This window comes from Carcharodon carcharias, chromosome 14 (genome assembly GCF_017639515.1).
Source record: "Carcharodon carcharias isolate sCarCar2 chromosome 14, sCarCar2.pri, whole genome shotgun sequence".
In the NCBI taxonomy this organism is placed as follows: Eukaryota; Metazoa; Chordata; class Chondrichthyes; order Lamniformes; family Lamnidae; genus Carcharodon; species Carcharodon carcharias.
Window position 1 is genome coordinate 126,914,944 of NC_054480.1, and position 27,602 is coordinate 126,942,545.

Genomic DNA, 27,602 nt, shown 5'->3' on the forward strand with positions numbered 1-27,602 from the left:
AGAGGGTCATTAGTGTTTGGAATTCTCTTCCCCAGGGAGCAGTGGAGGCTGGGTCATTGAATATATTCAAGGCTGAGTTAGACGGATCTTTGATTGACAAGGGAGACAAGGGTTATGGGGGACAGGCAGGAAAGTGGATTTAAGGCCACAATCAGATCAACCATGATCTTGCTGAACGGCAGAGCAGGCTCGAGTAGCCCATTGTCCTACTCCTTCTGCTGTTTCTGATGTTCTAAGAGCAGGGATTCATTAGAAAGTGGCTTTTCCCATTCAGTTTTGAGTTAGGCACATCATCACCATGGAGACCACAGCAAGGGAGCACAGGTATGTGACCCATACAGGCACCCCATGACAGTGTCCATGACTGTATAGAAAGAGAGAGCTTGCATTGATATAGCGCCTTTCACCACCTCAGGAAAATGAACCTTGGCTGCTCTCCCATCTTCCCCAAACTGGAGACCATTGAATCCAGTAACGATCCCAATGTCAATCTGAGCAAGTTTGCTTGATTATTTTCAAGAAAGATTGGAAACTGCATCATAGACATCAGCAAAATGTTTTACAACAGTTCTAGCTAAAAGTGGTGCGGAAATCTGGAACTCTTTCCCCCAAAAGGCTGATGAGACTGGGCGGGGGTAGGTAATTGAAAATGTCAAAACTAAGATTGGTAGATTGTTGTTGGGTAAGTGTGTTCTGTGTTACAGAACCAAGGCAGGTGGATGGAGTTGAGATACTGATCTCAGCTAAGATATCATTGAATAACAGAAGTGGATAAAAAGGGCTGAATGGCCTCCTACTGTTTCTATGTCCTAATGTCAGTAATGCAGATTTTGTCCTTGCCCATTTGACTCCTGTGAATTCTCTCAGGCTGTAGTGAAAATCAGTGTTGCCTTATCCATCAGGCCAAGTTTTGGAGATTAAACTCCACTTTCTGAACCACAGTCCCTTTGTGCCTCCTTATTTTCTCAGAGCTCCTTTGATAGAATGTGGGTGCAATTTTGCTGATTGTGCTAAACTAAACCAATCCACCCCTGGTAAGCTTTCTACCTTGCACCCTAAGCTCATCAGCCCAAATCCTAACTCACACCCAAGTCCCATTACCCCTGTGCTCTCTGATTGACATTGGCTCCTGGCCCGGCAACGCCTTAGTTTTAATATTTTCACCCCTGTTTTCAAATCTCTCCTCGCCCCTCCCCTATCTCTTAAACCTCCTCCAGCCCTGAAGCTCTCCAAGGTCTCTTTGCTCCTCCAATTCTGGCCTCTTGTGCATCCTGGGGTTCTATCGGTCCAGTGTTAGCAGTTGTGGCTTCAGCTGCCTGGGCCCTAAGCTCTGGTACCTGGGCTTTCTACCTCTGTCTCAGCTGCTCCTTAAAACCTAAGGTAAAAGCAAAATACTCCAAAAGCTGCAAATCTGAAATAAAAGACTCTGAAGAAGAGTCATACACGGACTTGAAACGTTACCCCTGTTTCTCTAACCATGGATGCTGCCAAACCTGCTGAGTTTTTCCAGAATTTTCTGTTTTTACTCCTTAAAACCTATTGCTTCACCCAGTCCTAATAACTCTTTACGTAGTTCCATACAAATTTCTTTTTTGGCACCTGTGAAGCACCTTAGGATGTTTTACTACATTGAACGTTCTATATAAATGGAAGTTATTGTTGGCTCAGATACAGAAGGCTGCAGGGCAATAGCCAGAAATTGTCCTTCCTCACCCATTCCCCACTGTGACTGTTGAGCAGATAAGGTGCCAGTGCTAAGTTACAAACTGAACAACTAGTAGTCTCACCATCATTCACTTCGTCATTGTTTGTGGGATCTTACTGTGCACTGGTTGACAACTGCATTCACCTACTTTACAACGGTGACTACCTTTTGAAGAAATGCTTCAGGGGCCTGAGGTACTTTGCAAGTTCTAAGGGTTCGAGGGCCCAGGCAAATTGGGGGTTTTATTGGGGCCTCTCAGCTCAAATTCAAGTCTGGATCATTGACATCTGGTCAGGACAGTTGCTGGAACAAGTGTACCGCCTCAAAGATAGGAATCCCATTTTAAAAAACATCCACTGTTTGTTCAAAGAGAAAACATTTTGCCTGTTAAAGTTCAAGAACCAAATTACTTTTGCAACACCAATTTGTGGAAAAATTGGATAGTTACTAACAGCCAAGACCCAAACAATTACAGCGGCCTCATGCCCGAGATTAGAAGCTCTTTGTAATCATCTCCAATATAAAATCCACTTTCTATTTTAAGCGAGCAGGCTTTTCTACAGCAGCTAAGTTAGAGCTCATTACGTCTTCCATGATTAAAGGGTTAACCATGCAACTATGGGCAGAACAGTAAGAAAATGAGTGAGTGAGAAGAGATAAACTGGTGAGTAACTTAATCAACAGCCAAACAAGCGTCATATCACTTTCCAGAACATTCTCATGCAGTCAAGCCAGCGTTCTGGGTTATTTGGGCGGATACTGTGCAAATGGAGCCTCTTCATTTAATCTGTTCTGAAAGAACAAAATGGAAATGGGTGTAAGTACTTCATTCATTAGTAAGTCATGCAAAGCTGTCCTGCCCCTCATCCCTGTCTATGAGCAGTAGGCGGACACGGGACCTTTTCTTTCTGTTTCCCTTGAGCAGCCCAAGTTACTGTCCGTGGAAATCATAGAAACATGGAAAATAGGAGCGGGAGTAGGTAATTCATCCCTTGGAACCTGCTCAGCCATTCAACATGATCATGGCTGATCCTCTATCTCAATGCCGTACTCCTGCTCTCTCCCCATACCCCCTGACTCATGTATGAAGAGAATCAAACACACCGACAAGGGCTACGTAGGTGACACTGAGTTTGGGTTTTTCAAAACTTGCAGAAGGAGTGAAGACAAAGGGAGGGGAAGAGTGCCATAGCTTTCAGTTTCTGGGAAGGAATGAGTTGGAGTAGGAGTCAAGGTTTCAACTCCTCAGTGAATTGTAAGGAGGATGTGTGGATAGGGCATTTGGAGGAAAGGAAAATGGTTCAGTAAGTCAAGGGTCATATAAAGAGGTTGGGAACTAGAGATGGGAGGATTGCTACCAGACGATAAGCTTATCCTTGTAGCCAAGAAACGTGTGGCAAGAGTCCAAAACCAGGGCTGATAAATATAAGATAGTCGTTAATAAATCCAATAGGGAATTCAGGAGAAACTTCATTGCCCAGAGTGGTGAGAATGTGGAACTCGCTCCCACAGGGAATGAGGTGAATAGTATAGATGCATTTAAGGGGAAACTGAATGAACACATGAGGGAAAAAGGGGTAGAAGTTTATGCTGACAGGGTGAGATAAAGTAAGTTGGAGGTGGCTTGTGAAGAGCAGAAACACCAGCAAGGGCCTGTTGGGGCTGAATGGCCTGTTTCTGTGCCGCAAATTCTATGTGAGTACAGGAAGTGTGTAAGGGGAGCTTGCCCAGATGCAGGGTCAGAATTCAAATCTTGGCACCAACATTGCCAGACTAAAATGGTCCTTTCCAGCTAACTGATTGCCGCTTGGTACTAGTGTTCAGTGCTTAGATTATCAGGCTGTGGGACAAAACAAGAGGAAGGATGCTAATATCAGCCATGCATCTGTCAGCACTGGAATAGGAGAGTGGAATTTATTTTTTTCAAAGGCAACACTTTAAATAGATCGAATTGATCCACTGTCAATGTTTGATCTGTTTTCCAATGGGTGCAGTATTGGCTTATTCTGTTAGGGGGCACCATTGTACCAGTGGATGACTGGTGATATTCCAATGCAATGGCAGGACCTGCCTATAACACAGCTCTAGAATGTGAAGATTGACAGGCAAGAATGAAGGCCAACTGGTCCATCAGGCCTGCCCCACAATCAGAAAAGCATGAGCATCACAACTAGACACTCCCCCCCCTCCCCCACACCAGTTTCAGGAAGAAAAATCTCAGAGAAAAACTCAGGGACAGTAAGGAGGGAAATAATCTCAAAAATTCCTCGCAAGCGATTGAAACCAGCTCAGGCAATCTTGAAAGACTGGACAGGATGGGGCTCTTTTCTCCAGGAATTGGAGAAGACTGAGGGATGAGCTGAGAGAGATCTTTAAAATTAGAGAAGGGTTTGATATGGTGGATGTAGACATGTTTCCATTTGTTGGGGGGAGACCAGAACTAGGGGCCATAGTCACTTAAATCAATTGGGCCAAATGGTCTGCTGTTTCTGTACTGTAAAAACTTTGTAATCTTGTAAGCTTAAAGGACATCCTAAAGTGGAAATAGTTACCACAGGCTACCTTCAAAATCAAGTGGAGAGATCTTAACTTTGGGCAGTAATGTAAACTAAGTGATAGCTCATCAACAACCCAGAATCAAGGTCTACTTCAAGGTTTTAACTCAAATGGAGCTGTTTACTGTAGACTTCAAAACAACATATGTACACGCACTTGTGCACACTTTCTCTCTCTCACTCTCACATACACACTCGCACACATACTCTCTCCCTCACATACTCTCCCTCTTACACTCACACACTCTCTCACACAGCCAAACTCTCACACACTCCCACATACACACACAGACTCACACTCTCTCCCTCTCACACTCACATACTCTCTCACACAGACAAACTCTTACACGCTCCCACATACACACACTCTCACACACACACACTCTCTCCCTCTCACACACACTCACACAAACTCACACACACACACACACACACACTCTCACACAGACACACTCTCACACACACTCTCTCACACAAACTCACACACACACACTCACACAGACAAACTCTCACACACACACAAACTCTCACACACACACACACACAGACAAACTCTCACACACACTCTCTCATACAAACTCTCACACACACATTCTCACACAGACAAACTCTCACACACACACTCTCTCACACAAACTCTCACACACACACATTCTCTCACACACACAAAACACACTCTCCCTCTCTCACACACACGTTGGACAGAATCATTCGGTCCCGTTAGCAAAGGTCATCGTGGCAGGTGGGGGGACAGTTCGGTGGCTGGGGCAGAAATCGGTTTCACACTGGTGTGAAAGTGCAGCGGGATCATCTGATGGTGTCCACCATGGGATAACACAGATCCCGCTCGAGGCCGGCATGAACCCGATTTGCATCTGCTAATGGGATGCAAAGTAAGGCCCGACTGGAGTTATACCCCCACGCCAGATTTACTGTTATGCCAGCAGGAAAACACGTCAGTCCAGAACACGTCTGGACAAGCGTGACTCACATTGCGGACACCCGAGGAGGAGAAGATGCTGCAGCCCTACAGCTGCCGGACCCTGGAGAAACACGGGCATCGCACGCTGGGTGGATTCTCATGGATAGGGCTCCACTACAAAGCAGCTCACAGGAGGTGGGAGGTCTCCGTTGATGCTTCGGGTCTGCCTTGGAACATCACGGTCTTGGCCATGGGGTGCGACAGATGATTGTCGAGGAAGGGGAAAGGAAGGCGTACCAGGATGGGGAATGAGGTTTGGACGAAGGTGTCGGTGGGGGTGAGGTTGGGGGAGTGGGAGGAGGGTGTATGGTGGGAGGAGGGTGTATGGTGGGAGGAGGGTGTAATGGAGAATGTAGCAAGTGGGGAGATGGTGTAAGGTGGGAGGAAGGTATAAGGGAGGGAGTTTGGAGGTGGGGAGGAAGTTGTCCGGGGGATGGAGGGAGTAAGGTTGGAGGAGGGGGTAAGGGATGATGAATGTGCAAGGAAGGGGTATGTGGAGTCAATGACTGCCTCCTGGGGTGTGGTATGAGGGAATGGTGAGTATGAGAGGGGGCAGAGGGAGCTGGTAGGGTGGAAGGGTGAGGGTACATCGTTAGCATTAGACAGGGCGGTGAGGGTGGTTGGTGGGGACTTGGAAGCAGAACCAACCCCGGGGGCAGGAAGGAGGAGGTCGGGGAGGTCAATGTGGATGGGGGTGGGATTCTCAGGAAGGTAGGGAAAGTGCAGGTTCACCTATTGGAAAGATAAGGGTTCAGGCTGGTAGGTGATATTGCGGAGATGGAATGTGATGCCAAGGGATGGTCAACAGTGATGGGGGAAAGGATATGGGTGACTCGGGGAGGGGAAAGGATGGGGAGCTGAGCAGAAACGTGACGGCTACTGTTTTTCTCAAATTGAAAGTGAGCGGAGCCTCGTGTTGGATGGGTACAGGTGCTTCATGGGAGCGTGATCGGTGGGTGGGCGGAGATTCAGGTCAGTTCAGATGGAAAACTGAAAGAGAACCCCAGCAGGTAGCACTGAAAATGCTCGGGACAGTGAGATGAGTGTGATAGAGGAAGACTCTGTGTGTGTGGGAGAGTGCTTGCACGAGACTCTGAAAGGCCCTGCCACACACTCACTTCTCCCTCCAGAATCACTCGTGGTCCGGCTGCGTGCAGGGGAGGACTCACGAAGCCTGTAAATGAAGCTGAAAGACCCCATTACACATTATTCAGTGAAAGTGAATATAGTTTTAGATCATAAAATGACAAAATGGGTTCACCTGTGCAATCACTTGTGATCAGAAATTTTTAATTCTTCTAGCCCACCACTTCTTCTAGGTGCTGCCCTGACATCTGCAGGAGGGGTGGAGACAGCCGGTGCAATGGTTGACCCTGTTGCCTTCGGCATAGGTCCTCTGAAGAGCCGAGGCCTTGAGGGTCCCGGCTTGCTTTGGCTGTCCTCCTGTGGGCCAGTTGCTCCCTCTGTGGTGACAGAGGATGAGGTTGAGCGGGGGGTCATAGGCAAGGGGGGCTCGGAAGGAGAGGCCAGCCTCTGAGATTCCTGAGTGGAGGACCCAGGAGTGTTCAGCTGCCACTCCTCCTTCCTTTGGGTGCCTGAGGGCCCAGGCTTGACTCCTTGAGGGGAAGGAGCACTTGGAGGAATGTTGGGGTACTTGTTTCCCTCTTGTGTTGCCCCCGCAGGAACTCACTCATGGCTCCCGCAGTGGAGTGCAGGTCTACGCACATCTCCACGTTCTGTTGGACCAGGGTCTCTATGGCGTCCGCCATCCTTCCTATGGAGACCTCCATGTGCACACATGCGGGCACCACCTCACCAGAGGGCAGGTGGATGCACTCCTCCGACTCACGAGTCACTCTGTTGAGGGCTTCCAACAGCTCCGCGTGATGTTCCCCCACCTTCTGCTGACTCTCCAGATGAGGTGGAAGGCTGAATCCAGAGGCTTGTCATCTGACTCAGATCTCACAAATACCTCTTCCCCAGCAGCCCTCCAAGTGCCAGGGAGCTTGGCTGAAACTGCCTCCTCCTGCTGCGGACACATGTCTGTATGGTGACCACCGGACTGTGAATCCAAACCTGCTCTAGATCTGGATGCAGCCGAGGTGTGTGTCTCTGCGCTGCTGGAGGGTGTGGCTAAGCGCTGTGACAGGTCTTCCAGGCTGCTTATTTCCAGCTCTTCAAAAGAGGGGGGTGTCCTCTTGGCTGGAGGTGAGGACTAGATGGAGTTGAGGGACTGGCTGGCTGAGGGTGTTGATCGCTTGGCAGAGCTCCCTGTGAACCAAAGTAAAGAGAATTAGTGCATGGCAGCAGAGTCAAAAACAGGAGAGGGAGAGCACTCACGGTTGCGTTGAGAGAGGGATGATGTAGTGCAGGATCCTCACGTGGTTGTTACCCGTCGACTTCACCGTTGCTGCAGGCATTGTCCACGTCCTCACCAGTCAGCGTGACGACATGCTCTTCAAAGTGAGTGAGGGGCCTAATGTGGGTCCCGGTCTGGGACCTTTCCCTGCTGTTGTGAGCCAACTTCTCCTGCATGAAAACAGATGGAGAGAGTGTGAGCAGGACACATGGCACTGTGCGGGATATTTGTGTGGTGAGTGGAGACATGGACGGGATGAGGATGCGAGCTCCAGAGGATATGAGCCTGATGGAGATGTGAGGGTGTGTGTGAGAGTTAGTGCTGTTGTCCCTTGAGGTGTGAGATCCCTGTGGGTGTGTGATGGGTTTGTGAGTGTGAGAGTTGAAAGTGATGAGGTGGATGACTTACCCTGGTGAAACGGATGAGATTATTCATCCTCTTCCTGCACTGAGTGCCGACCTCCCCTGTGCTCCGGTGGCGCTGACCACTGCAGCCACTGTCCCCAAGGCCGGATTGGTGACTCTGGTGGATATCCTGTGGCCAGAGCCAGAGTACAGCACACTGAGATAGCCTTGTACTGCGTCCAGTGGGCACCACAGAGAGGCGACACTAAATTTGAAGTCTGCCGTCTTCTTTGCTTTCGGGGCCATGTGTCACCTGGAGCAGTCCTGGTCTGGAGACATGAAGTGGGCCACGCTCTGGTGCGCTTTAAAAATGGCATCCGTGTGGGAATGTTACAGCGTAGTGGGCAAATCTGAACCCTCCCTCCCGCCAGTGATCCGGCGTGTTTCCGTGAATGCATTATTAATGAGATGGGGCGCACCAGGAAGGGGACGATACAGCATGAAAACCCGCCATTGTGGCTGGCAGATAAAACATCTTTTCTCATGCCCGCTACCACACTTACTGCAAATCTGGGACGATTCCACCCACTCTATCACACACACATACACACACACACACTCCCTCTCTCACACACACATACATGCACACACACACACACAAATTCTCCCTCTCACACATGCACACTCTCATACACACACACACACACACACACACAAACACACACTCACTCTCGCACATGCACACGCTCTCTCACAGGCTCGCACACTTTTTCACACACCGTCTCTGGCACACACATACTCTCTCTCACACGCACACACACTGTCCCCCACACACACTCTCTCTGCAACGCACACACAGTCTCTCATGCGCGCACACTCTCTCTGTCATGTGCACACACTCTACCTCTCACGCACACACACTCTTATGCATACACACACTCCCTCGCTCTCACGCACAATCATAGACACACACACATATTCTCTTCCTCTCACACTTGCACATTCTCTCTCTCTCACACACAAACACACATGCACAAACTCCATGGCCCACAGCCTCATCAAGGCTGAACTTGAGGTAAATCAGGACATTTTGGTTACATTACACCTTAGTTTGTACTTTACAAGCCTGTGAGTGGAAAGTGCAGCTGAGCAGCTTAAAGCTGGATAGAGAAAAATACAAATAAAAATTTGTGGATGTGAAATGGATGAGGAGAGAGGAAAAGATGTGATAAAGCACCAGAAGACTGAGACAAGGCAAAGTTAGAGGAAAGAGTTATAAAAAAGGGAGGAAAACACAGGAACATAGGGTTTACAAGAAAATACAGCACAGAAACAAGCCATTCAGCCCAACTGGTCCATAAATAAATCCAGTCAGGAATTTAGGAGAAACTTCTTTACTCAGAGTGGTGAAAATGTGGAACTCGCTCCCGCAACTTGCAGTTAAAGGAAAGCTAGTCAAACATGCAGAAGTGAGGAATAGAAGGATATTCTGATGGGATGAGATGAAAAAGGGTTGGAGGAGGCAAACGTGGAGCGTAAACACCAGCATGGACAAGTTAGGCCCAGTGGCCTGTTTCTGGTCTTATATTTATGGCCCATAGTCCTGGTCTTTCTCACAAGTGGGAACATCTTCTCTGCATCTACCCTATCAAGCCCTTTCATAATATTTAAGACCTCTATCAGGTCATCCTCAGCTTTCTCTTTAATAGAGGAAAGAACCCAGGTCTTTTCTGATAGGTATAACCTCTTAATTCTGGTATTAACCTAGTTAACATTAAACCTAGATCAAACATGTAGGGGTAAAATTTGTCTTGGGTGATAGAGTTTTGGTAGCCCCGCTTTTACACTCCGGCTCCATTTTCATTGCTATTAATCTCACAAGATGATTTCCGTTCCTTTAATCGAGGTTATATAACATTATATAACAGGATGTCTGCAGCCACACACTGCAGTACTGAAACAAACACCTGAGATCCTTCCCCCGATCCCTGCCCCAAACAGGTGGTTAATGTTGGCTCAGTTGAGGTCCATGGTTACTGCTCTAGCTACTATAGAGGACCAATGGGGAGTCTTCATACACATCATCCTGTGGAAAGATACAACCTGTAACTGGGCAGGAAGGTCAAAACATGGAAGCATCCAAACAACAGATATAAATGTTATAAACAGCACGTTGTGGGAAAGGAACACTTTGCCAATTCAAGATGAAATGCTGATTGGGCTAATTGGCTCCAGTCAGGTGATGTTCTGGCTAAAAAATATCTTTAAAGGCAATGTGTTTGGCATCACAGCTGAACCCAATCCTATTCCTAACTAATACATACATACAAGCATGCGAATTAGGAGGGGTCGGCTATTCGGCCCCTCGAGACTGCTTTGCCAATCAATAAGTCATGGCTGTTTTGGTTGCAGCCTCAACTCCACATTCCCACCCATCCTCGATAACCCTATGTCCCCTTGTTAATCAAGAATCTATTCAGTTCTGCCTTAAAAATATTCAAAGACTCTGCTTCCACCAGCCTTTGAAGAAGAGAGTTCCAAAGACTCACAACCCTCTGAGAGAAAAAAATTCCCCCTCATCTCTGTCTTAAATGGGCCACCCCTTATTTTTAAACTGTGACCCCTAGTTCTAGGTTCTCCCAAAAGAGGAAACATCCTTTCCACATCTACTTTGTCAAGATGCCCCAGAATCTTATATGTTTCAATCAAGTAGCCTCTTACTCTTCTAAACTCCAGTGGATACAAGCCCAGTCTGTCCAACCTTTCCTCATAAGACAACCCTGCCATTCCAGGTATTAGTCTGGTAAATCTTCTCTGAACTGCTTCCAATGCATTCACATCTTCCTTAAGTAAGGAAACCAATACTGAACACAGTACCCCAGGTGTGGTCTCACCAAAGCCCTGTACATAACCTCCCTACTTTTGTATTCAATTTCCCTTGCAATAACTGATAACACTCTACTAGCTTTCCAAATTACTTGCTGTACCTGTGTACTAACCTTTTGCGATTCATGCACTAGGACACCCAGATCCCTCTGAATCTCAGAACTCTGCAATCTCTCACCATTAAATATTATGCTTCTTTTTTAATTCTTCCTGCCAAAATGGAAAATTTCACATTTTCCCACATTATACTCCATTTGCCAGATTTTTGCACACTCATTTATCCTACCTATGTCCCTTTATAGCCTCCATATTTCCTCTTCACAGCTTATTTTCAGCAAATTTAGCAACCATACCTTCTGTCCTCTCATCCAAGCCATTTATTTAAATTGTAAAAAGTTGAGGCCCCAGCACTGAGGCCTGTGGCACACCACTTGTTACACGTTTCCAACCAGAAAATGATCCATTTATGCCTACTTTCTGCCACCTGTTAGCCAGCCAATCTTCTATTCATGCCAATGTTACCCCCTACACCATGAGCTTTTATTTTCCGCAATAAACTTTATCAAATGCCTTCTTGAAATCCAAGTACAGCACATCCCCTTATCCACAGCACAGGTTACTGCCTCAAAGAGTTCCAATAAATTAATTAAACATGATATCCCTCTCGCAAAACATGGGGTCACTTTAAAGTGATATAAGAACAGAAGAAATAGGAGAAGGAGACCATTTGGCCCCTTGCATCTGCTCAGCCATTGAATAAGGTCATGGCTGATCTTCTGCCTCAACTCTACTTTCCTGCCCGATCTCCATATCCTTCGAGTTTGTTAATGTCCAACAACCTTTTGCTCTCATTCTTAAATATTTTCAATGACTGAGGATCCATTGCTCTCCAGGGTGGAGAATTCCAAAGATTCACAATCCTGTCAGTAAAGAAATTTGTCCTCATTTCAGTTGAAAATCCCCTTCTCCTGAGACTGTGGCCCTGTGTTCTAGACTCTGCAGCCAGGGGAAAACAACCTCTCAGCAATGATCTTGTCAAACCCTCTCAGCATTTTGCACATTTCAATGAGATCACCTCTCATTTTCCTAAATTCCAGAGAATATAGGCCCAATTTACTCAATCTCAGGATAAGAAACCTACCTGCTCTAGCCCAGAGAGAGTTGAGGATTACTTCTAGTAATGACTTAGACTTGGATGAGCAGGGGCATAATTTCAAAATTTGCAGGTGACAGAAAATTTGGAAGTATTGTAAACTGTGAGGAGGATTTTTTTTTTACTATTTCACAGAGTGTGGGCATCGCTGGCTTGGCCAGCATTTGTTGTCCCCCTTAAATTGCCCTTGAGAAGGTGGTGGTGAGCTGCCTTCTTGAACCGCTGCAGTCCATGTGGTGTAGGTACACCCATGGTGCTGTTAGGAAGGGAGTTCCAGGATCTTGACCCGGCAATAGTGAAGGGATGGCAATGAGTTTCGAAGTCAAGATGGTGTAAGCGTTGGAGAGGTATTTGCAGGCGGTGGTGTTCCCATGTGTCTGCTGTCTTTGTCCTTCTAGATGGTAAACCCCAAGAGAGCTTAAACAGACTGGTGGAATGGGCAGTAAGTGAGAAATGAAATTTAATGCAAAGAAGAGTGAAATGGTTCATTTTGGCAGGAAGAAAGAGGAAAGGCAATATAAAATAAAGGACACCATTCTAAAAGGAGGTACAGGGGCAAAGGGACCTGAGGGTATATGTGCACAAATCATTGAGGCTGACAAGGCAGACGCAGAAAACAGTTAAAAACAGACAGGATCCTGAGCGTTATAAATAGGGACATAGACTATAAAAGCAAGGAAGTCATGACGAACCTGTATAAAACCCTGTTCAACCTCAACTGGAGTATTGTGTCCAATTCTGAGCACCACACTTTAAGAAGAATGTGAAGGCATTGGAGAGGGTGCAGAAAGCTTCACAAGAGTGGTTCCAGGGATGAGGAACTTCAGCAACGTGAATAAGTTGGAGAAGCTGGGTCTGTTCTCCTTAATTGGGGGGTGTGGGGGAGTGGTAATGTCACTGGACTAATAATCCAGAGGCCCAGGTTAATGCTCTGGGGACATGGGTTCAAATCCTGCCTCAGCAATTAATAATCTGGAATTGAAAACTCATCTCAGTAATGGTGACCATGAAACCATTGCTGATTGTTGTAAAAACCCATCTGGGTTCATTAATGTCCTTTAGGGAAGGAAATCTGTCATCCTTACCCAGTCTGGCCTACATGTGACTCCAGGCCCACAGCAATGTGGTTGACTCTTAACTGCCCTCTGAAATGGTGTGTAAGTCATTCAGTTCAAGGGCAATTAGGGATGGGCAACAAATGCTGGCCCTGTCAGTGACGCTCACATCCCATGAAAGAATTATTGCTTTTTCAAAATCAACCCAGGAGTCCAATCTGGGATCTTTCTTTGCTATAAAAGTCCTTTCCAACCCACTGATACCCACTGAACCTAGGTGGAGGCACCCAGTGGTCCTTTCTGGCATCACAATATGCCCATGGCAGGTCAGGCCTCAACAGACAGCTGAGACTTTCACTGAATTCCTTCCATGGTACTGGGTTCCCAAGTTGAGGAATACTGGGTGCCAAGCAGTCAGGTGGATCAGTGAAATGCTGAGTCAGGTGCTTCAATAGGAACAGTCCAGAAAAGAGAGATTAGCAAATATAAGGTCGGAGTGAACACATTTGGAGCACCAGAATTGGAAACAACAGCTCCAGGCACTGATCCAAAGTCAACAAGGGTGTGAGCACCGATGTGAAGCAGGTGAAAGCAGACACCATCATTTAAATGGTTAGGCACTTTCCTCAGGCATGATAAGTCACTCATTCTGGTATCAAAATCTAACCTGTTTCAATTTTTCACTGTAAAAGGCACAGAGCAACCCATGGACAACGGCAGTGGGATTCAATGAGTGAAATGAGCTGAACGATTCCCCATTTGTACTTGGTGCAATTTGTGATATTTAGTGCATTCAAACAGATAAGAACTACAATAGGGACTGTATTACTGTGTATGAAGAAAGCCACTCCGTCCTTCAAGCCTGCTTCACAATTTAATAAGATCTTGGCTGGTCTTCTACCTTAGCTCCATCTTCCCACACTACCCCAATATCCTCATTCTCCTTGATACCCTTTTGTATCCAGAAATCTGCCTATCACTGATTTAAATATATTCAACGACTGAACATCCACAGCCCTCTGCAATAGAGAATTGCAAAGTCTCAGAACCCTCTGAGTAAAGAAATTACTCCTAATCTCAGTCCTAAATGAGCATCCCCTTATCGTCAGATGATGACCCCTTAGTTCTAGACTCTCCAGCAGTGGGGAAACAGCCTCTCACTTTCTACTTTGTCAAGCCCCTTAGGACTCTCATATGTTTCAATGAGATCCCCTGTCATTCCTCTAAACTCCAGTTCATGTAGGTCTAGTTTACTCAATCTCTCTTTATAGGATAATCTCTCATCCCAGGAACCAGTCTAGTGAACCATCATTGCACTCCCTCTAGGGCAAGTATCCTTCTTTAGAAAGAGGCCAAAACTCTACACAGTCCTCCAGGGGTCATCTCACCCAAACTAATTGCTGTTATAACACTTAATTTTATATTCCAATCCCTTTTTAATAAAGGATAACATACCATTTGTTCTCCTGATTATTTGGGGTACCTACATGTTAACTTTGTGTGATTTGCATACAAGGACACCCAGCTCCCTGCAATTGCGAATGTGACTCTTCTTGGGGTTCTGAAGAAGAGTCATATTCGACTCGAAACGTTAACTCTATTTCTCTTACCACAGATGCTGCTAGACCTGCTGAGTTTTTCTAGCATTCTCTGTTCGTATTTCAGATTTCCAGCATCCACAGTATTTTGCTTTTAAATCTTTTTGCAGCCTGTATACTTTCTCACCCAACTTTGTATTGTGACCAAACTTGGGTATATTGCGCTCGATCCCCTCATCCAGTCAGTGATATACAGTAAAGTGCCTTCACTCGCAGGGGTTATGTTCCCATGATATCTCGCAAACGGTGAAATTTCAAAGGCGGGGAGCATACTTTTGAATGGAATTCAATTAGGTCTGTTCTGGCCATGAAAGGGTAGTACTGGACTCGCCAGCAAAAATGTGGTGCAGTACCTGCATTGGACAGGCAGGGGATCCTCTGAGCAATATATCAGTGCAAATTTAAAATTGAATAGAGCCATTATTGTAGCTCTGGATGCTCTATCATGGCTGCCGTCTCCCCAGGAAAAGAAGAGAGAGAGAAGAAACCGTGGATAAGCGAGCACTGCTTACGTGATGCGCAATGCTGTCTACAAAGTAAAAAGTGCATGTAAGTGAATTCACGACCAAGGAAGTTGTGAATGGTAGATAGCTAAGGCCCTAGCACTAATCCTTGTTGCAGCCAATGTGCAACAGCCTGCCAACTTGAAAATGACCCGTTTATTGTTACTCTCTGTTTTCTGTCCATTAACCAATCCTCCATCCATACTAATATATTACCCCAAGAAGCTAAAACCTAATTTTTTGTAATAATTTGGGCTGCAGCATGTGCTGTACAGACACACACACACACACAATAAACTATACATAAATGTACGAAAATTCATACCACAAACATACACAATACCCAGGCAGAGCTATCTGACACATGGGCACATTCAGTAATTGCAGAGGCTGTACACTTCATACACATTCCTCTTGTTCACTTCCCTGCCCAAAGGTAGGTCCAGCCCTTGGGGCCATGGGAGGCTCGGAATCTACCCCAGCCAGAGCTGGGATGGAACACTGCGCTGTTGGCATCAATCTGAGCCACACCAACCATCCAGCCAACTGAGCCAAGCCCAATAACCCACCCCCCCCCCCCCACTCTTCCAAGGGGCTGTGGTCTGGAGCTATGGATAGTAATGGTAGAGGCTCCAATGGTCTTTCCATCACATGGCTGACCAGGAATCTCTCCCGCTCTTACCTCCTGCCATTGGCGTGAGTTGAAAGGATTTACAAGTTGATACTCAGCCCAAGAGAAAAGCAAAATACTGTGGATGCTGGAAATCTGAAATAAAAACTGAAAATGCTGGAAAAACTCAGCAGGTCTGACAGCATCTATGGAAAGAGAAACAGTGTTAATGTTCTGAAGAAGGATCATACAGACTTGAAATGTTAACTTTGTTTCCTCCCTCCACAGACACTGTCAGATCTGCTGAGCTTTTCAGTTTTTTATTCTGATACTCAGTCTCTTTGGCCACATTGCAAATGCACCTTCCTTGGCTGTCAAGCCCTGGAGTGGGACTTGAACCTAGAGCTTCTGGCTTAGAGGCAGGGACATAGCCCACTGTGCCACAAGATTGCCTTCATGCAGATACAAACACTTAAATATGCACAGGGCTATATGCACACACACACTGATTTGACATACATACCATTGGCAATTCTTGAAGCCGTTTAAACTCAGGTTTCCCTTGGTGTGAACATCTCACTATAGTAACGAACACCCCAATAATTAAAATTACCACCAGGAATATAATAAGAGCAATTAGTCCAGCGTCTAGAGTCCAGCGTTTTGGGAAACCAGCTAGAATAAAGGCAGAATAATATTAAACAGGCAAATTAGAGTATATACCAAAATACGCATGCAGACACATACAGTCTATATGAAGGGGAATGGGGCTTGTGACTGATAAATTATGTTTAATTTGGAAAAGTGCATTGTTATGCATAAGAAATGATGAACATGTCAAGATCCTTCAGGGAAACGCATTAAAGCAAATGGAGAAAGAGAGAGATCAGGACAAAGATTCATGAGCAATACCATAATAGCAAGAGGGAGCAGGGTGTTGGGTTACATTCATAAGATAATTGATCATAAGGCCATACACAATATCTTGTCCTGTAAAAGACATTGTTCAAGTGTATGTTAGAATACTGCATACAGGGTTGGTGTCCTTATATGGCGGGTGATACTGAGGCTTTGGAAAGGGTACAGATGGAGGCCGCTAGACTAGTCTTAGTTAGCGAGATCAGCTAAAGGAGCTGTGATCTTACACTTTAGAGAAAGTAGGCTCAGGGGTGATCTGAGTGAGGCTGAAGGGAATAGATTGTGTTCCAGTGGAGTGTTTGTTCCAATTAAATTGGTTAAAGAGGACCCTGGTTATAATTTGAAGGTGCGTGCAATCAGGTTGGATGTTGGTTCTTTTCCCAGTGCTAGTGGAGATGTGGAATTGGCTGTCAGCTCATGCAGTGGGAACCAATTCACCAAATTCCTTCAAGTGAGAGGTGGACCTGACTCTGGCTGGGGAGGCATCTCAAGCGGGAGGTGTCCCGGTTACATGACTGAGGATGGACGCACTGAGCAGAGAGTGAGAGTGTGACAAAAATAAATAAATTAGTGAATTTAAACAAGGAAAGGATTCATAATATCTTGACATACCCTCTGGTGTTAACTCTGTTGTCTTTGTATTGGTGAATAGAGTAGGAGCTGAAAGGAAGAAGAACAAAGCAGAGGTAAGTGTAATACAGAGAATGCAACCTGCACTCTCATCAACAGGCATGTTGGTAAATTAAATCCCCCTGATTATATTTACAATATCTTACACCACACCCTGGCCTGGAACAAAAGCAACCTTAATTTAAATAGCACCTTCAACATTATAAAATGTTCCACTGGAGTGACTATTTGACACCGAGCCATGGAGATATTAGGACCAATGACCAAAAAAAAAGAAATTGGCCAAATAGGTAGGTTCTAAGCAGCATCTTAAAAGGAGGAAAGGGATGTAGAGAAGTTGACCGGTTTAGGGAGGAACTTCCAGAGTAGGAGGAACGGAAGTAGGAACTTCCAAGCAGCTAAAGGGCCAGCCACCAATGGTGTAGCGATTAAAATTGGGAATGCTCTAGAGGCTGGAATTAGAGGAATTCAGAGATCTCAGAGGATTGTGGGGGCTGGAGGAGGTTACAGAGATCAGGAGGGGCGAGACCATAGCGGGACTTGAAAACAAGGATGAAAATTTTAAAGTTGGGGTGTTGCTGGACCGGGTGCCAGTATAGGTCAGCAAGCACGGGGGCAGTGGGGTTTGGGGGGGGGAACAGAACTTCCATGGAAATCAGGGACAATAATGGATGGCCTATGTTAGGTTGGAGAGTTGGGTTCCTGAGCTGTGAGTCAAAATTTTAATTCCGGTCCCAGCCAGGTGCTGCTCCTTGCTAGTGTGTTCATTTTTAGAAGTCTAACCCGTCAACAAACCCCACCCCACCCACCTTATGAGTTGCCTGTGCCTCCCTACTATCTCCTTCACAGCTGGCATTTCTCTCTGGTGGCAATAAACGCAGATTAGAACATGCTGTACGCTTGGGAACCTGGCCTGTGAGCACGGTCTGATTAAAATTCACAAACCCTTCGTTTTCTTAAAGGGGCACTGCCTACACCTGGGGTGGGGAGCGGCCGTGTGCCACTTGACGTGACGTCGAAATTACCAGTGACGGGGTTGCATTCCCACAAACTGGAAGTTTGATGAAGGCGCTACCACAGGGTGTGGCTGAGGCAAAGGGTGTAGATACCACACATGGGGGGAAAAGAATAGAAGAAGATGCTAATAGGATGAGATGAAGTCGGGCAGGAAGAGACTAGGGTTGAGCATAAATACTGGGCCGAATGACTTGCTTCTGTGCTGTAAATTTATATTCATCAAATTCTTCACTTTGAGAAATCTTTCCATTGTTGACCTATTCCATGGGTTGAGTTTTGCCCAGCACGCCGACGTGTAAAATGATGCGTGATGACATCGGCTGTGCGTCCCGATGTCACCGCGCGCCATTGCGATATTTCGTTCGGCGGTCGTGCGCCAGAGCAACTGCCCACCTGCCGAAATGTCCTATTAAGGCCATTAAGAAATTAATTGAACCACTTGTGAACACTGCCCCGTCCAACCTTAAGGTTGTCGGGCAGGCGAAAAGCCCAAGCAGCCTTGGGTTTTTCAGGAAACCTCATCCACGGGGGGGGGCGGGGGGGATCAGGTTTCCTGAAGCTTTTATGAAATAGATAAATACATTTTCATAAATATAAAAACATGCCCCCACTCATGTGACACAGTCACATGAGGGGACATATTTAAATTTTTTAATCATTTATTTAATTATTTTAATATCCATTCAGTCTCCCTGGGCCTCGACTCTCCCTCCTCCCCCCGCCCGCACAGGTAGCGCTGAGAACTACCGGCTGCATATTACACTGGGCAGGCCTTAATTGGCAGCGCAGAGCCAATCGTGGGCGGCGACCAGCTCTGCACCCGCTCCCACCCAGCCCTCCTGCCACATGAAGAGTCCTGCCCCATATATTCAAAGCTGGACAGGAGACTTCTCCCCGGAGTCCAGGTCAAGACTTATCCCTCAACTAACATCACTGAAGATTAAAAGAAAATGGAAATGCTGGTAAAACTCTTCAGTCATACGGACTCAAAACGTTAACTCTGTTTCTCTCTCCACAGATGCTGCCAGACCTGCTGAGTTTTTCCAGCATTTTTTTGTTGTAATTTCAGATTTCCAGTATCTGCAGTAGTTTGCTTTTATATCAGTAAAGACTATCTGGTCATGATCACATTGCAGTCTATGGGATCTTGCTGTGCAACAAATTGGCTGCCACATTTCCCATGTAACAATGGTGATTGCGCTTCAAAAAGTATTTCATTTGGCTGTTAAGCGCTTTGGGGTGGCCTGAGGATCTAAAAGGTGCTACAGAAATGCAAGTTGTTTCATTCTTTCGAGGTGAGTGGTCCAACTTAATCTTTAGGAAGGAATGTTGTTGTTCGGAGATAGGTTTCACTATGGTTTAAATCATCTCGATGATCATTATGTTGCTGCTCACCTTGGCATAAGTGCCACAAACCAGCTGCTCATATTGTTTTCACACTCTCCCACAGCTGGAACTCCCGCAGACTGAGAAAATGTGGTTCACGTTCACACGAGTGTGAATGACACTTTCATAATAAGGGGCATGGTCTTTTCTATAACTGATGCAACAAGGAGCAAAAGGTGGAGCCCCAAGACCCACAAAAGGGAGGTGTCTGCAGCAGAAAGTTACTCAAGGTATGGAAAGATATAATGGACAAGATTATTGTCAAACTAATTTTTATTGAAGTCCCCCATGCAGAGTACATTCTGTGCCCTTGCCACCCTCAATGCTTCCTTCGGGGAGTGGCGGGGGGCTTGTACATAGATGGTAATCAGCAGGCGGTTTCCTTGCCCATGTTTGACCTGATGCGATGAGACTTTATGGGGTCTGGAATCAATGTTGAGCAATCCCAGGGCAACTCCCTCATGACTTTATATCACTGCGCCACCACCTCTAGTGGGTCTGTCCTGCCGATGCGACAGGACATACCCAGGGATGGTGTGTAGGGTATGATTCTGTGAGTATGACCATGTTGCTTGACTAGTCTGTGAGACAGCTCTCCCAATTTTGGCACAAGCCACCAGATGTTAGTAAGGAGGACTTTGCAGGGTCAACAGGGCCAGCTGGATGTGCCAATTGTCATTCCAGTGCATAGGTCAATGCCAGGTGGTCCGGCCAGTTCCATCTGGCAGATGGGTTCAACTAAATGGCTTGCTTAGGCCATTTCAGAGGGCATTTAAGAGTCAACCACATCACTGTGGGCCTGGAGTCACATGTAGGCTGGACCAGGTAAGGATGGCAGATTTCCTTCCTAAAGGACATTAGTGAACCAGATGGATTTTTATGATAATCGACAGTGGTTTCGTGGTCACCATTAGACTAGCTTTTAACTCCAGAATTATTAAGGCAGGTGGGGAGGCGGTGGCATAGTGGTATCATCACTGGACTAACCATTCAGAGACCCAGGGTAATACTCTGGAGGCCAGGGTTCAAAACCCAGCATAGCAGATGGTGAAATTTTTAAAAATCTGGAATTAAAAGTCTGATGATGACCATGAAACCATTGCCGATTGTCATAAAAACCCATCTGGTTCACTAATGTCCTTTAGGGAAGGAAATCTCCCGTCCTTATCTGGTCTGGCCTGGCCTACATGTGACTCCAGACCCACAGCAATGTGGATGACTTTTAAATGCCCTCTGAACAAAGGCAATTAGGGATGGGCAATAAAAGCTGGCCTAGCCAGTGACGCCCACACCCCATGAACAAATTTTTTAAAAATTGAACTTAAATTCCATCAACTGCCATAGCAGGATTTGAACCCATGCCCCCAGAGCATTAGCTGGGGCCTCTGAATTACTAGTCCACTACGCCACCATCTCCCCCAAAACATAAAAAGACAGAACATTCACAGATGGATGTCATTTGGCCCATTGCACCTCTGCCAGTCAAAAACGAGCTATCCACTCTAATCCCACTTTCCAGCCCTTGATCCACAGCCCTGTTACTGACAACACTTGAAGTGTGTATCCAAGAATTTTTTGAATGCGCTGGGGGTTTCTGCCTCTACCATCCTTTCAGGCAGTGAGTTCCAAACCCCAACCACCCTCTGAAAAAATTTCTCCTCAACTTCCCTCTACCCATTACTTTAAATCCATGTCCCCAGTTATCAATCTCTCTGCTAATGGAAACAGGTCCTTCCTCTCCACTCTATCTAGGCCCCTCATAACTTTATTCACCTCATTTAAATCTCCCCTCGCCTCATTATGCCAAATTATATTTTTTGGGGCTATTTGATGAGAAAACAGCATCAGCCTCTCACTGAATATCTGTTTGCAAGAATGTGATTGGTTCCTCCTTTTGTGACAGGAGTTTATGTTTTGAGACAGAGTAACGTGTTTGTGCATTTAGGTACTTTGATTGGCCAAAACATTACATCCACCAACACCAAGCAATTAAACTTTGTACCAAGTAAAGATTCTCAAGGCCTTCCCGGGCCCAAGTAGCACATCATACACGGGCCTGTTACAAAACATTGTAATTATACAGATTAACAGAACTTGTTTAGTTATTCTTGGGATGTTGCTGTTGCTGGAAAGGCCAACATTTATTGCCCATCCCTGGATGCCCTTTGAGAAGGTGGTGATAGGTCTTCTTGCCACATTTCACCATATTACAACACTGCCTACACTTCAAAAGTACCATCTTGAAAGGGGCTATATAAATACTTTCTATCTTGCCCCGCACCTGCTGTAAGCACAACCTGAGAAGATAACCTTCCCTTTTACAGTCAAATGTTGCAACGTTTAATGTTGTCAGAGTTCAATGGCTGACCTGTGGCATTCAATGTTGGTGTGACTGTGGAGTTCGCCGTCGTGTGTGTGGTGGGGGCTAGGGTCGACAGTGTGCTATTAGGACTGGAGGTAGAGGCTACAATGTTGGTCTGGTTGGCCGCAGTTGTCTGGGTGCCATTTGCAGCCAACGGGGTCACGGTGGTGTTTACAACCGTGCTCGCATTTTCTGATCCACTGGGAGGCACATTTGGCGTTGTGTTGGGCACTCCGGTTGTGTTGGCGGTTGTTACGTTGGGCACTTTTGTTGCGTAGGAATTTGTTATGTTGGGTGTTCCTGTCGTGCTGGCTGTTGGTATTACGCTGGACGTTTGTGTCATGCTGATGGTCGTGGGGGCTGTGGCCTGGTTCTTGTTTTCTGTAGCGGTTGATGGAGCTGGAGTGATAGTAGACCCTGAGGAAATAAAATCAAATTAAGAACCGACAAGCGCCTAATTCATCAAAGGGGCTGTTGTCAGTAAGGCAAGACATTCTCTTTAACATCGGAAGCACACGTGGAGCAACAACAATTTGCATTTATATAGCACCTTTAACATAGTAAAACTTCCCAGGGCACTTCATAGGAGTGTTATCAAGCAAAATTTGACAACAAACCACATAGGCAATATTAGGACAGGTGACTGAAAACTTGCTCAGAAAAGTTGGTTTTTGGAACTTCTTAAAGGAGGAGAGAGAGGCAGGGAGACTTTGGAAATGCAGCAGCCAATTTGCACACAGCAAGATCCCACAAACATCAATGTGATACTAATCTATTTGAAGGTGCTGGTTGAGGGATAGACATTGGAGACAAGGTAGAATTCCCCTGTTCTTCTCCGAGTTGTGTTATAGGATCGTTTTGTGTCTACCTGAGAGGGCAGATGTGATCTGGGTTTAACGTCTCATCTGAAAGTTAAAGGCCAACATTTTATTATTATTGTTCTGACATAAGGTCATCGTCCTGAAGCATTAACTCTGCTTCTCCCTCTGCAGGTGCTGATTAAAATTAAGGCCAAATTGTTTAGATAATCTAATCGTTATCACACTTTTTCCCTTTATTCTTTCATGGGATGTGGGCATCACTGGCAAGGCCAGCATTTGTTTCCCATCCCAAATTGCCCTTGAACTGGGTGGTTTGCTAGGATATTGCAGAGGACAACTAAGAGTCAATCACAATTGCTGTGGGTCTGGAGTCACATGTAGGCCAGACCAGGTAAGGAAGGCAGATTTCCCTCCCTAGAGGAGGTTAGTGAACCAGATGGGTATTTACAATGATTGGTGACATTTGTCATGCTCACCATTACTGGGGCTAGGGTTGCTGTTTGTTAGATCTTGCCATGCATAAAATCAAGCTCAAGAAGCTGGACACAATATTCACAAACATTCACTCCCTCCACCACCAACACACCGTAGCAGCAGTGTGTACCATCTACAAGATGCACTCAGGAATTCACCAAGGCTCCTTAGACAGCACCTTCCAAACCCACGACCACTACCATCTACAAGGACAAGGGCAGCAGACACATGGGAACACCACCACCTGGAAGTTCCCATCCAAGTCACTCACCATCCTGACTTGGAAATATATCATCGTTCCTTCACTGTCGCTGGGTCAAAATCCTGGAACTCCCTCCCTAACAGCACAGTGGGTGTACCTACATCACATAGACTGCAACAATTCAAGAAGGCGAAATCACAGCAACAGCAGGCGCACCAAAAAAATCATCTTTGTGATTTAGATTGGATTTGAGGTCTTTTTTGCCTTATCATATGCAATTTGTTAACAATTGTAGAACTGTGTTTTTGCTGCCCATTATATTACTGAAGGTAATGCCTCAGATAGGGTGCAATGAAGGTCCACTAGACTGATTCCTGGGATAGCAGAGTTGTCCGCGGAGCAGAGATTGAGATAAATGGGCCTATGTTCTCTGGAGGTTAGAAACATATATAATTCTTAAGGGGCTTGACATGGTCGATGCTGAGAGGCTGCTTCCCCCTGACTGGAGAGTCTAGAACGAGGGGAGACAGTCTCAGGATAAGGGGCTGACCATTTGGGACTGAGATGAGGAGAAATTTCTTCACTTAGAGGGTTGTGAAACTTTGGAATTCACTTCCCCAGACGGCGGTGGATGCTCAGTCAATGAGAATATTCAAGACTGAGATCGACAGATTTCTGGGCACCAAGGGAATGGAGAGAAATGGGGATGGATGGGAAAGTTGGCAGCCATGATCTTATTGAATAGCAGAGCAGGCTTGAAGGGTTGAATGGCCTACTCTTGCTCCTTTTTTTTAATGTCCTTATACTTGTCCAATGCCATTGAGAACTCTAATCTCATCAGAGAAATCTGTTGGAGGGAGAGGTGACTCAGTGCTTTGCTCCTATGGGTCACACTGGTGTATACATGCCTATGTAAAGAGGTTGCCAACTACAGGAGCTTTCAACACCTGACCCACTCGCCTCGCTTCCAATCTGCCTCATCCCATCCTCTTGCCATCCCACAACCAATTGGAAAGTGAAACTCTGCACTTTTCAAATGACTCTTGACTGTCAGTCACACAACCTTTATTTCCTCATTGCTAAAGTTTGCTTTTCTATTTTCTCTCCTGCTACCCAAATCCAAATCTCTGCTGCCTGACCTAACTCGCACTAAGTTGCATTCGCAAATCACTCCCTGTACTTGCTGACCCATCTCAAGGGCAATTAGGGCTGGATAACAAATGCTGGCCTTGCCAGTGATGTCCTCATCCCATAAAAGAATAAAAGAAAACATTGTCTCCTGGTCCAGCAACACCTCGATTTTAAAATTCTCATTGTTTTCAAATCCCTCCCATGTCCTTACCCCTCCCTATTTCTGTGATCTCCTCCAGCCCCTACAACCCTCCCTATCTCTGTAACCTCCTCCAGCCACAAAACCCTCCAAGATCTCTGCGCTCCTTCAATTCTGGTCTTTTGAGCATTCCTGATTTTAATCCCTCCACCACTGGCTGTGCCTTCAGCTGTCAAGGATCTAGGTTCTCAAATTGTCTCCCTAAGCCTCTTTCCTCTCTCTCCTCCTTTAAAATACTCCTTAACATCAACCTCTCTGACCAAGCTTTTAGTCACCTCTCCCAATATCTCCTTATATAGTTCAATGCCAAGTTTTGTCTGATTAGGATTCCTGTGAAACACCTTGGAGGTTTCACTATGTTAAACATGCTATATAAATGCAGATTGTTGGACTGCCTCTGCCATATGCCCCATGTAATGTATCAAAATTAATGTTTAATTCCTGGACTCGCCAGGAACTCCAGGAAGTGTTGGCAATCCCAGCTCCATGGAGTTAGATCGATGTGTTCATTAATTTTTAAACACACCTCAAATACAAATACATCTTGATGTTCTGATGTAAGATTGTGCAACAATGCTAAAAATAACCTCTTTTCAAATGTCCAGCCCCAAGACTTAGAAACGCAAACAAAAGATACCTAAACTTTGTAATAATTATGCAATAATGACTAAACGATCTTTCTTGGTAATATTGGTTGAGGAATAAACATTGGCGAGGAAATCGAGGCAAATCCTCCTGGCTCTTCATTGAATGAGCAGCTGTGGAATTTTTCACGTCCACCTGAAACAGCTGAGGGGCCCTCGGTTTAAAAGACAACACTTCCAAGTGCAGCAGCCCCTCAATGGAGGGCCAGTCTCAATTTTTGCTTAAATCTCTGAAGGAGGACCTTGAACCTAAAACTTCTGACTCAGAGGCAAGAATGTTATCCACTGACCCACAAAAGTGGTATACAATTTGACCCAGAGCCTTCACCCCATGATTAAATTCCAGTCTGTAACTCCTTCCTTGTATCTGTTATTTTACATATAAACACCAGAAACCCTAGATTAGATTCCAGTCTGTAATGTGCTCCTGGGTATCTGTTATTTTACATATAAATCCCTGAACTCATTGATTAGATTATAGTCTGTAACTCACTCCCAGGTACCTGTTATTCCATATATAAACCACCCGAACCCCTCAGTTAGATTCCAGTCTGTAACTCACTCTGGAATCTAATCAATGGGTTCAGGAGTGTATACATAGAATCGTTTATATATGGAATATAGAATAATAAATATCAGGTAGTGAATTACAGACCAGAATCTATTCAAGGGGTTTGGGTTGGTTTATATATAGAATAACAGATAACTGGGAGTGTGTTACAGACTGGAATCTAATCAAGGGGTTCGGTGGTTTATAAATAGAATAACAAATACCCAGGTGTGAGTTACAGACTGGAATCTGTTATTCTATACATAAACCACTAAAAACCCCTCCATTACATTCCAGCCTGTAACTCACTCCCAGGTATATGTTATTCTAAATATAAACCCCTGAACCCCTCGATTAGATTCCAGTCTGTAACTCACTCTGGGGTATCTGTTATTTTGCATATAACCCACATCAACCCCCCCACCGCACCCCCCCCCCCCCCCACCCCCCTCACCCCATTAGATTCCAGACTGTAACTCACTCCTAAGGATTTGTTATTCTGTATATAAACCACCCCTGAACCCCTCGATTAGATTCCAGTCTGTAACTCACTCTGGGATCTAATCAATGGATTCAGGGGTGCATATATAGAATCGTTTATATACAGAATATAGAATAATAAATATCAGGTAGTGAATTACAGACCGGAATCTTTTCGAGAGGTTCGAGTTGGTTTATATATAGAATAACAGATACCCCAGAGTGAGTTACAGACTGGAATCTGTTATTCTATATATAAACTACCCTGAACCCCTCGATTAGATTCCAGTCTGTAACTCACTCCCGGGTATATGTTATTCTCTCTATAAACCCCTGAACCCCTCGATTAGATTCCAGTCTGTAACTCGCTCCGGGGTATCTGTTATTCCATTTATAAACCATCCTGAACCCCTCGATTAAATTCCAGCCTGTAACTCACTCCTGGGCTATCCCGCAGTTTCTAAACAGTTTGGTTCTGATTCAGGAAGTTTGATCGTAATTAACAAGACAAGAGTTAAAAGGTGAATTTGGATTTCTACATTAATGAGAGGAATCAGGAATAATTTCAAACCAAACACTTCACCGAGGAGCACCACTTAAATCATTATTTCCTGTGCGGGAAACGCTAAAGCGATGTGAAATTGAAGGAAAACATTTGGAAAGAATTATAAGTTCATCAATGAGAAATTTCCACAATGAGAAACTGAAAGAATCTGAATGGTTTTGTCGCAAATCTTTTTTACAATTTGAAGTTGCAGAAGTGTTGATTAAAAAAATCTCATCTTTTTGACACGTCAACATTGTTTAGCCTTCCTTAAAACTTCCTTCAAAGTTTTGTTTGGAGTGGAGACGAACACAAAGCAACAAAACACATAAAAAATGCTGATTGACTCACTCTGTGAATACGCGAGGCCAACGCAGAGACAAAGATAAAAGATTCCCATTGCTTTTCGTGCCATCTCTTGAAGCCAGGTGCCCCGTCTTCCTGCCGGACATTTAAAGGTGTTCAACCAATATTTTCATAAGAATCTGCGCTGC

General features: G+C 45.4%; 1 protein-coding gene across 2 annotated transcripts; it reads right to left on the minus strand.

The window, feature by feature from the left end:
• Positions 1-67: 67 nt before the first annotated feature.
• LOC121287429 (cell wall protein DAN4-like) lies at positions 68-27,602 on the minus strand. Of its 2 annotated transcripts, none has more exons than XM_041205302.1 (5): positions 27,460-27,602; positions 22,070-22,480; positions 17,281-17,328; positions 16,274-16,425; positions 68-2,497 (listed from the first exon to the last, which is right to left on the minus strand). In XM_041205302.1, the coding sequence occupies exons 1-5, from the start codon at positions 27,521-27,523 to the stop codon at positions 2,450-2,452; spliced, it is 723 nt and encodes a 240-aa protein (XP_041061236.1). In that variant the 5' UTR covers positions 27,524-27,602; the 3' UTR covers positions 68-2,449. The 2 variants fall into 2 exon arrangements, with proteins under 2 accessions (XP_041061236.1, XP_041061238.1); XM_041205304.1 differs by lacking the exon at positions 68-2,497 and adding an exon at positions 9,844-10,031.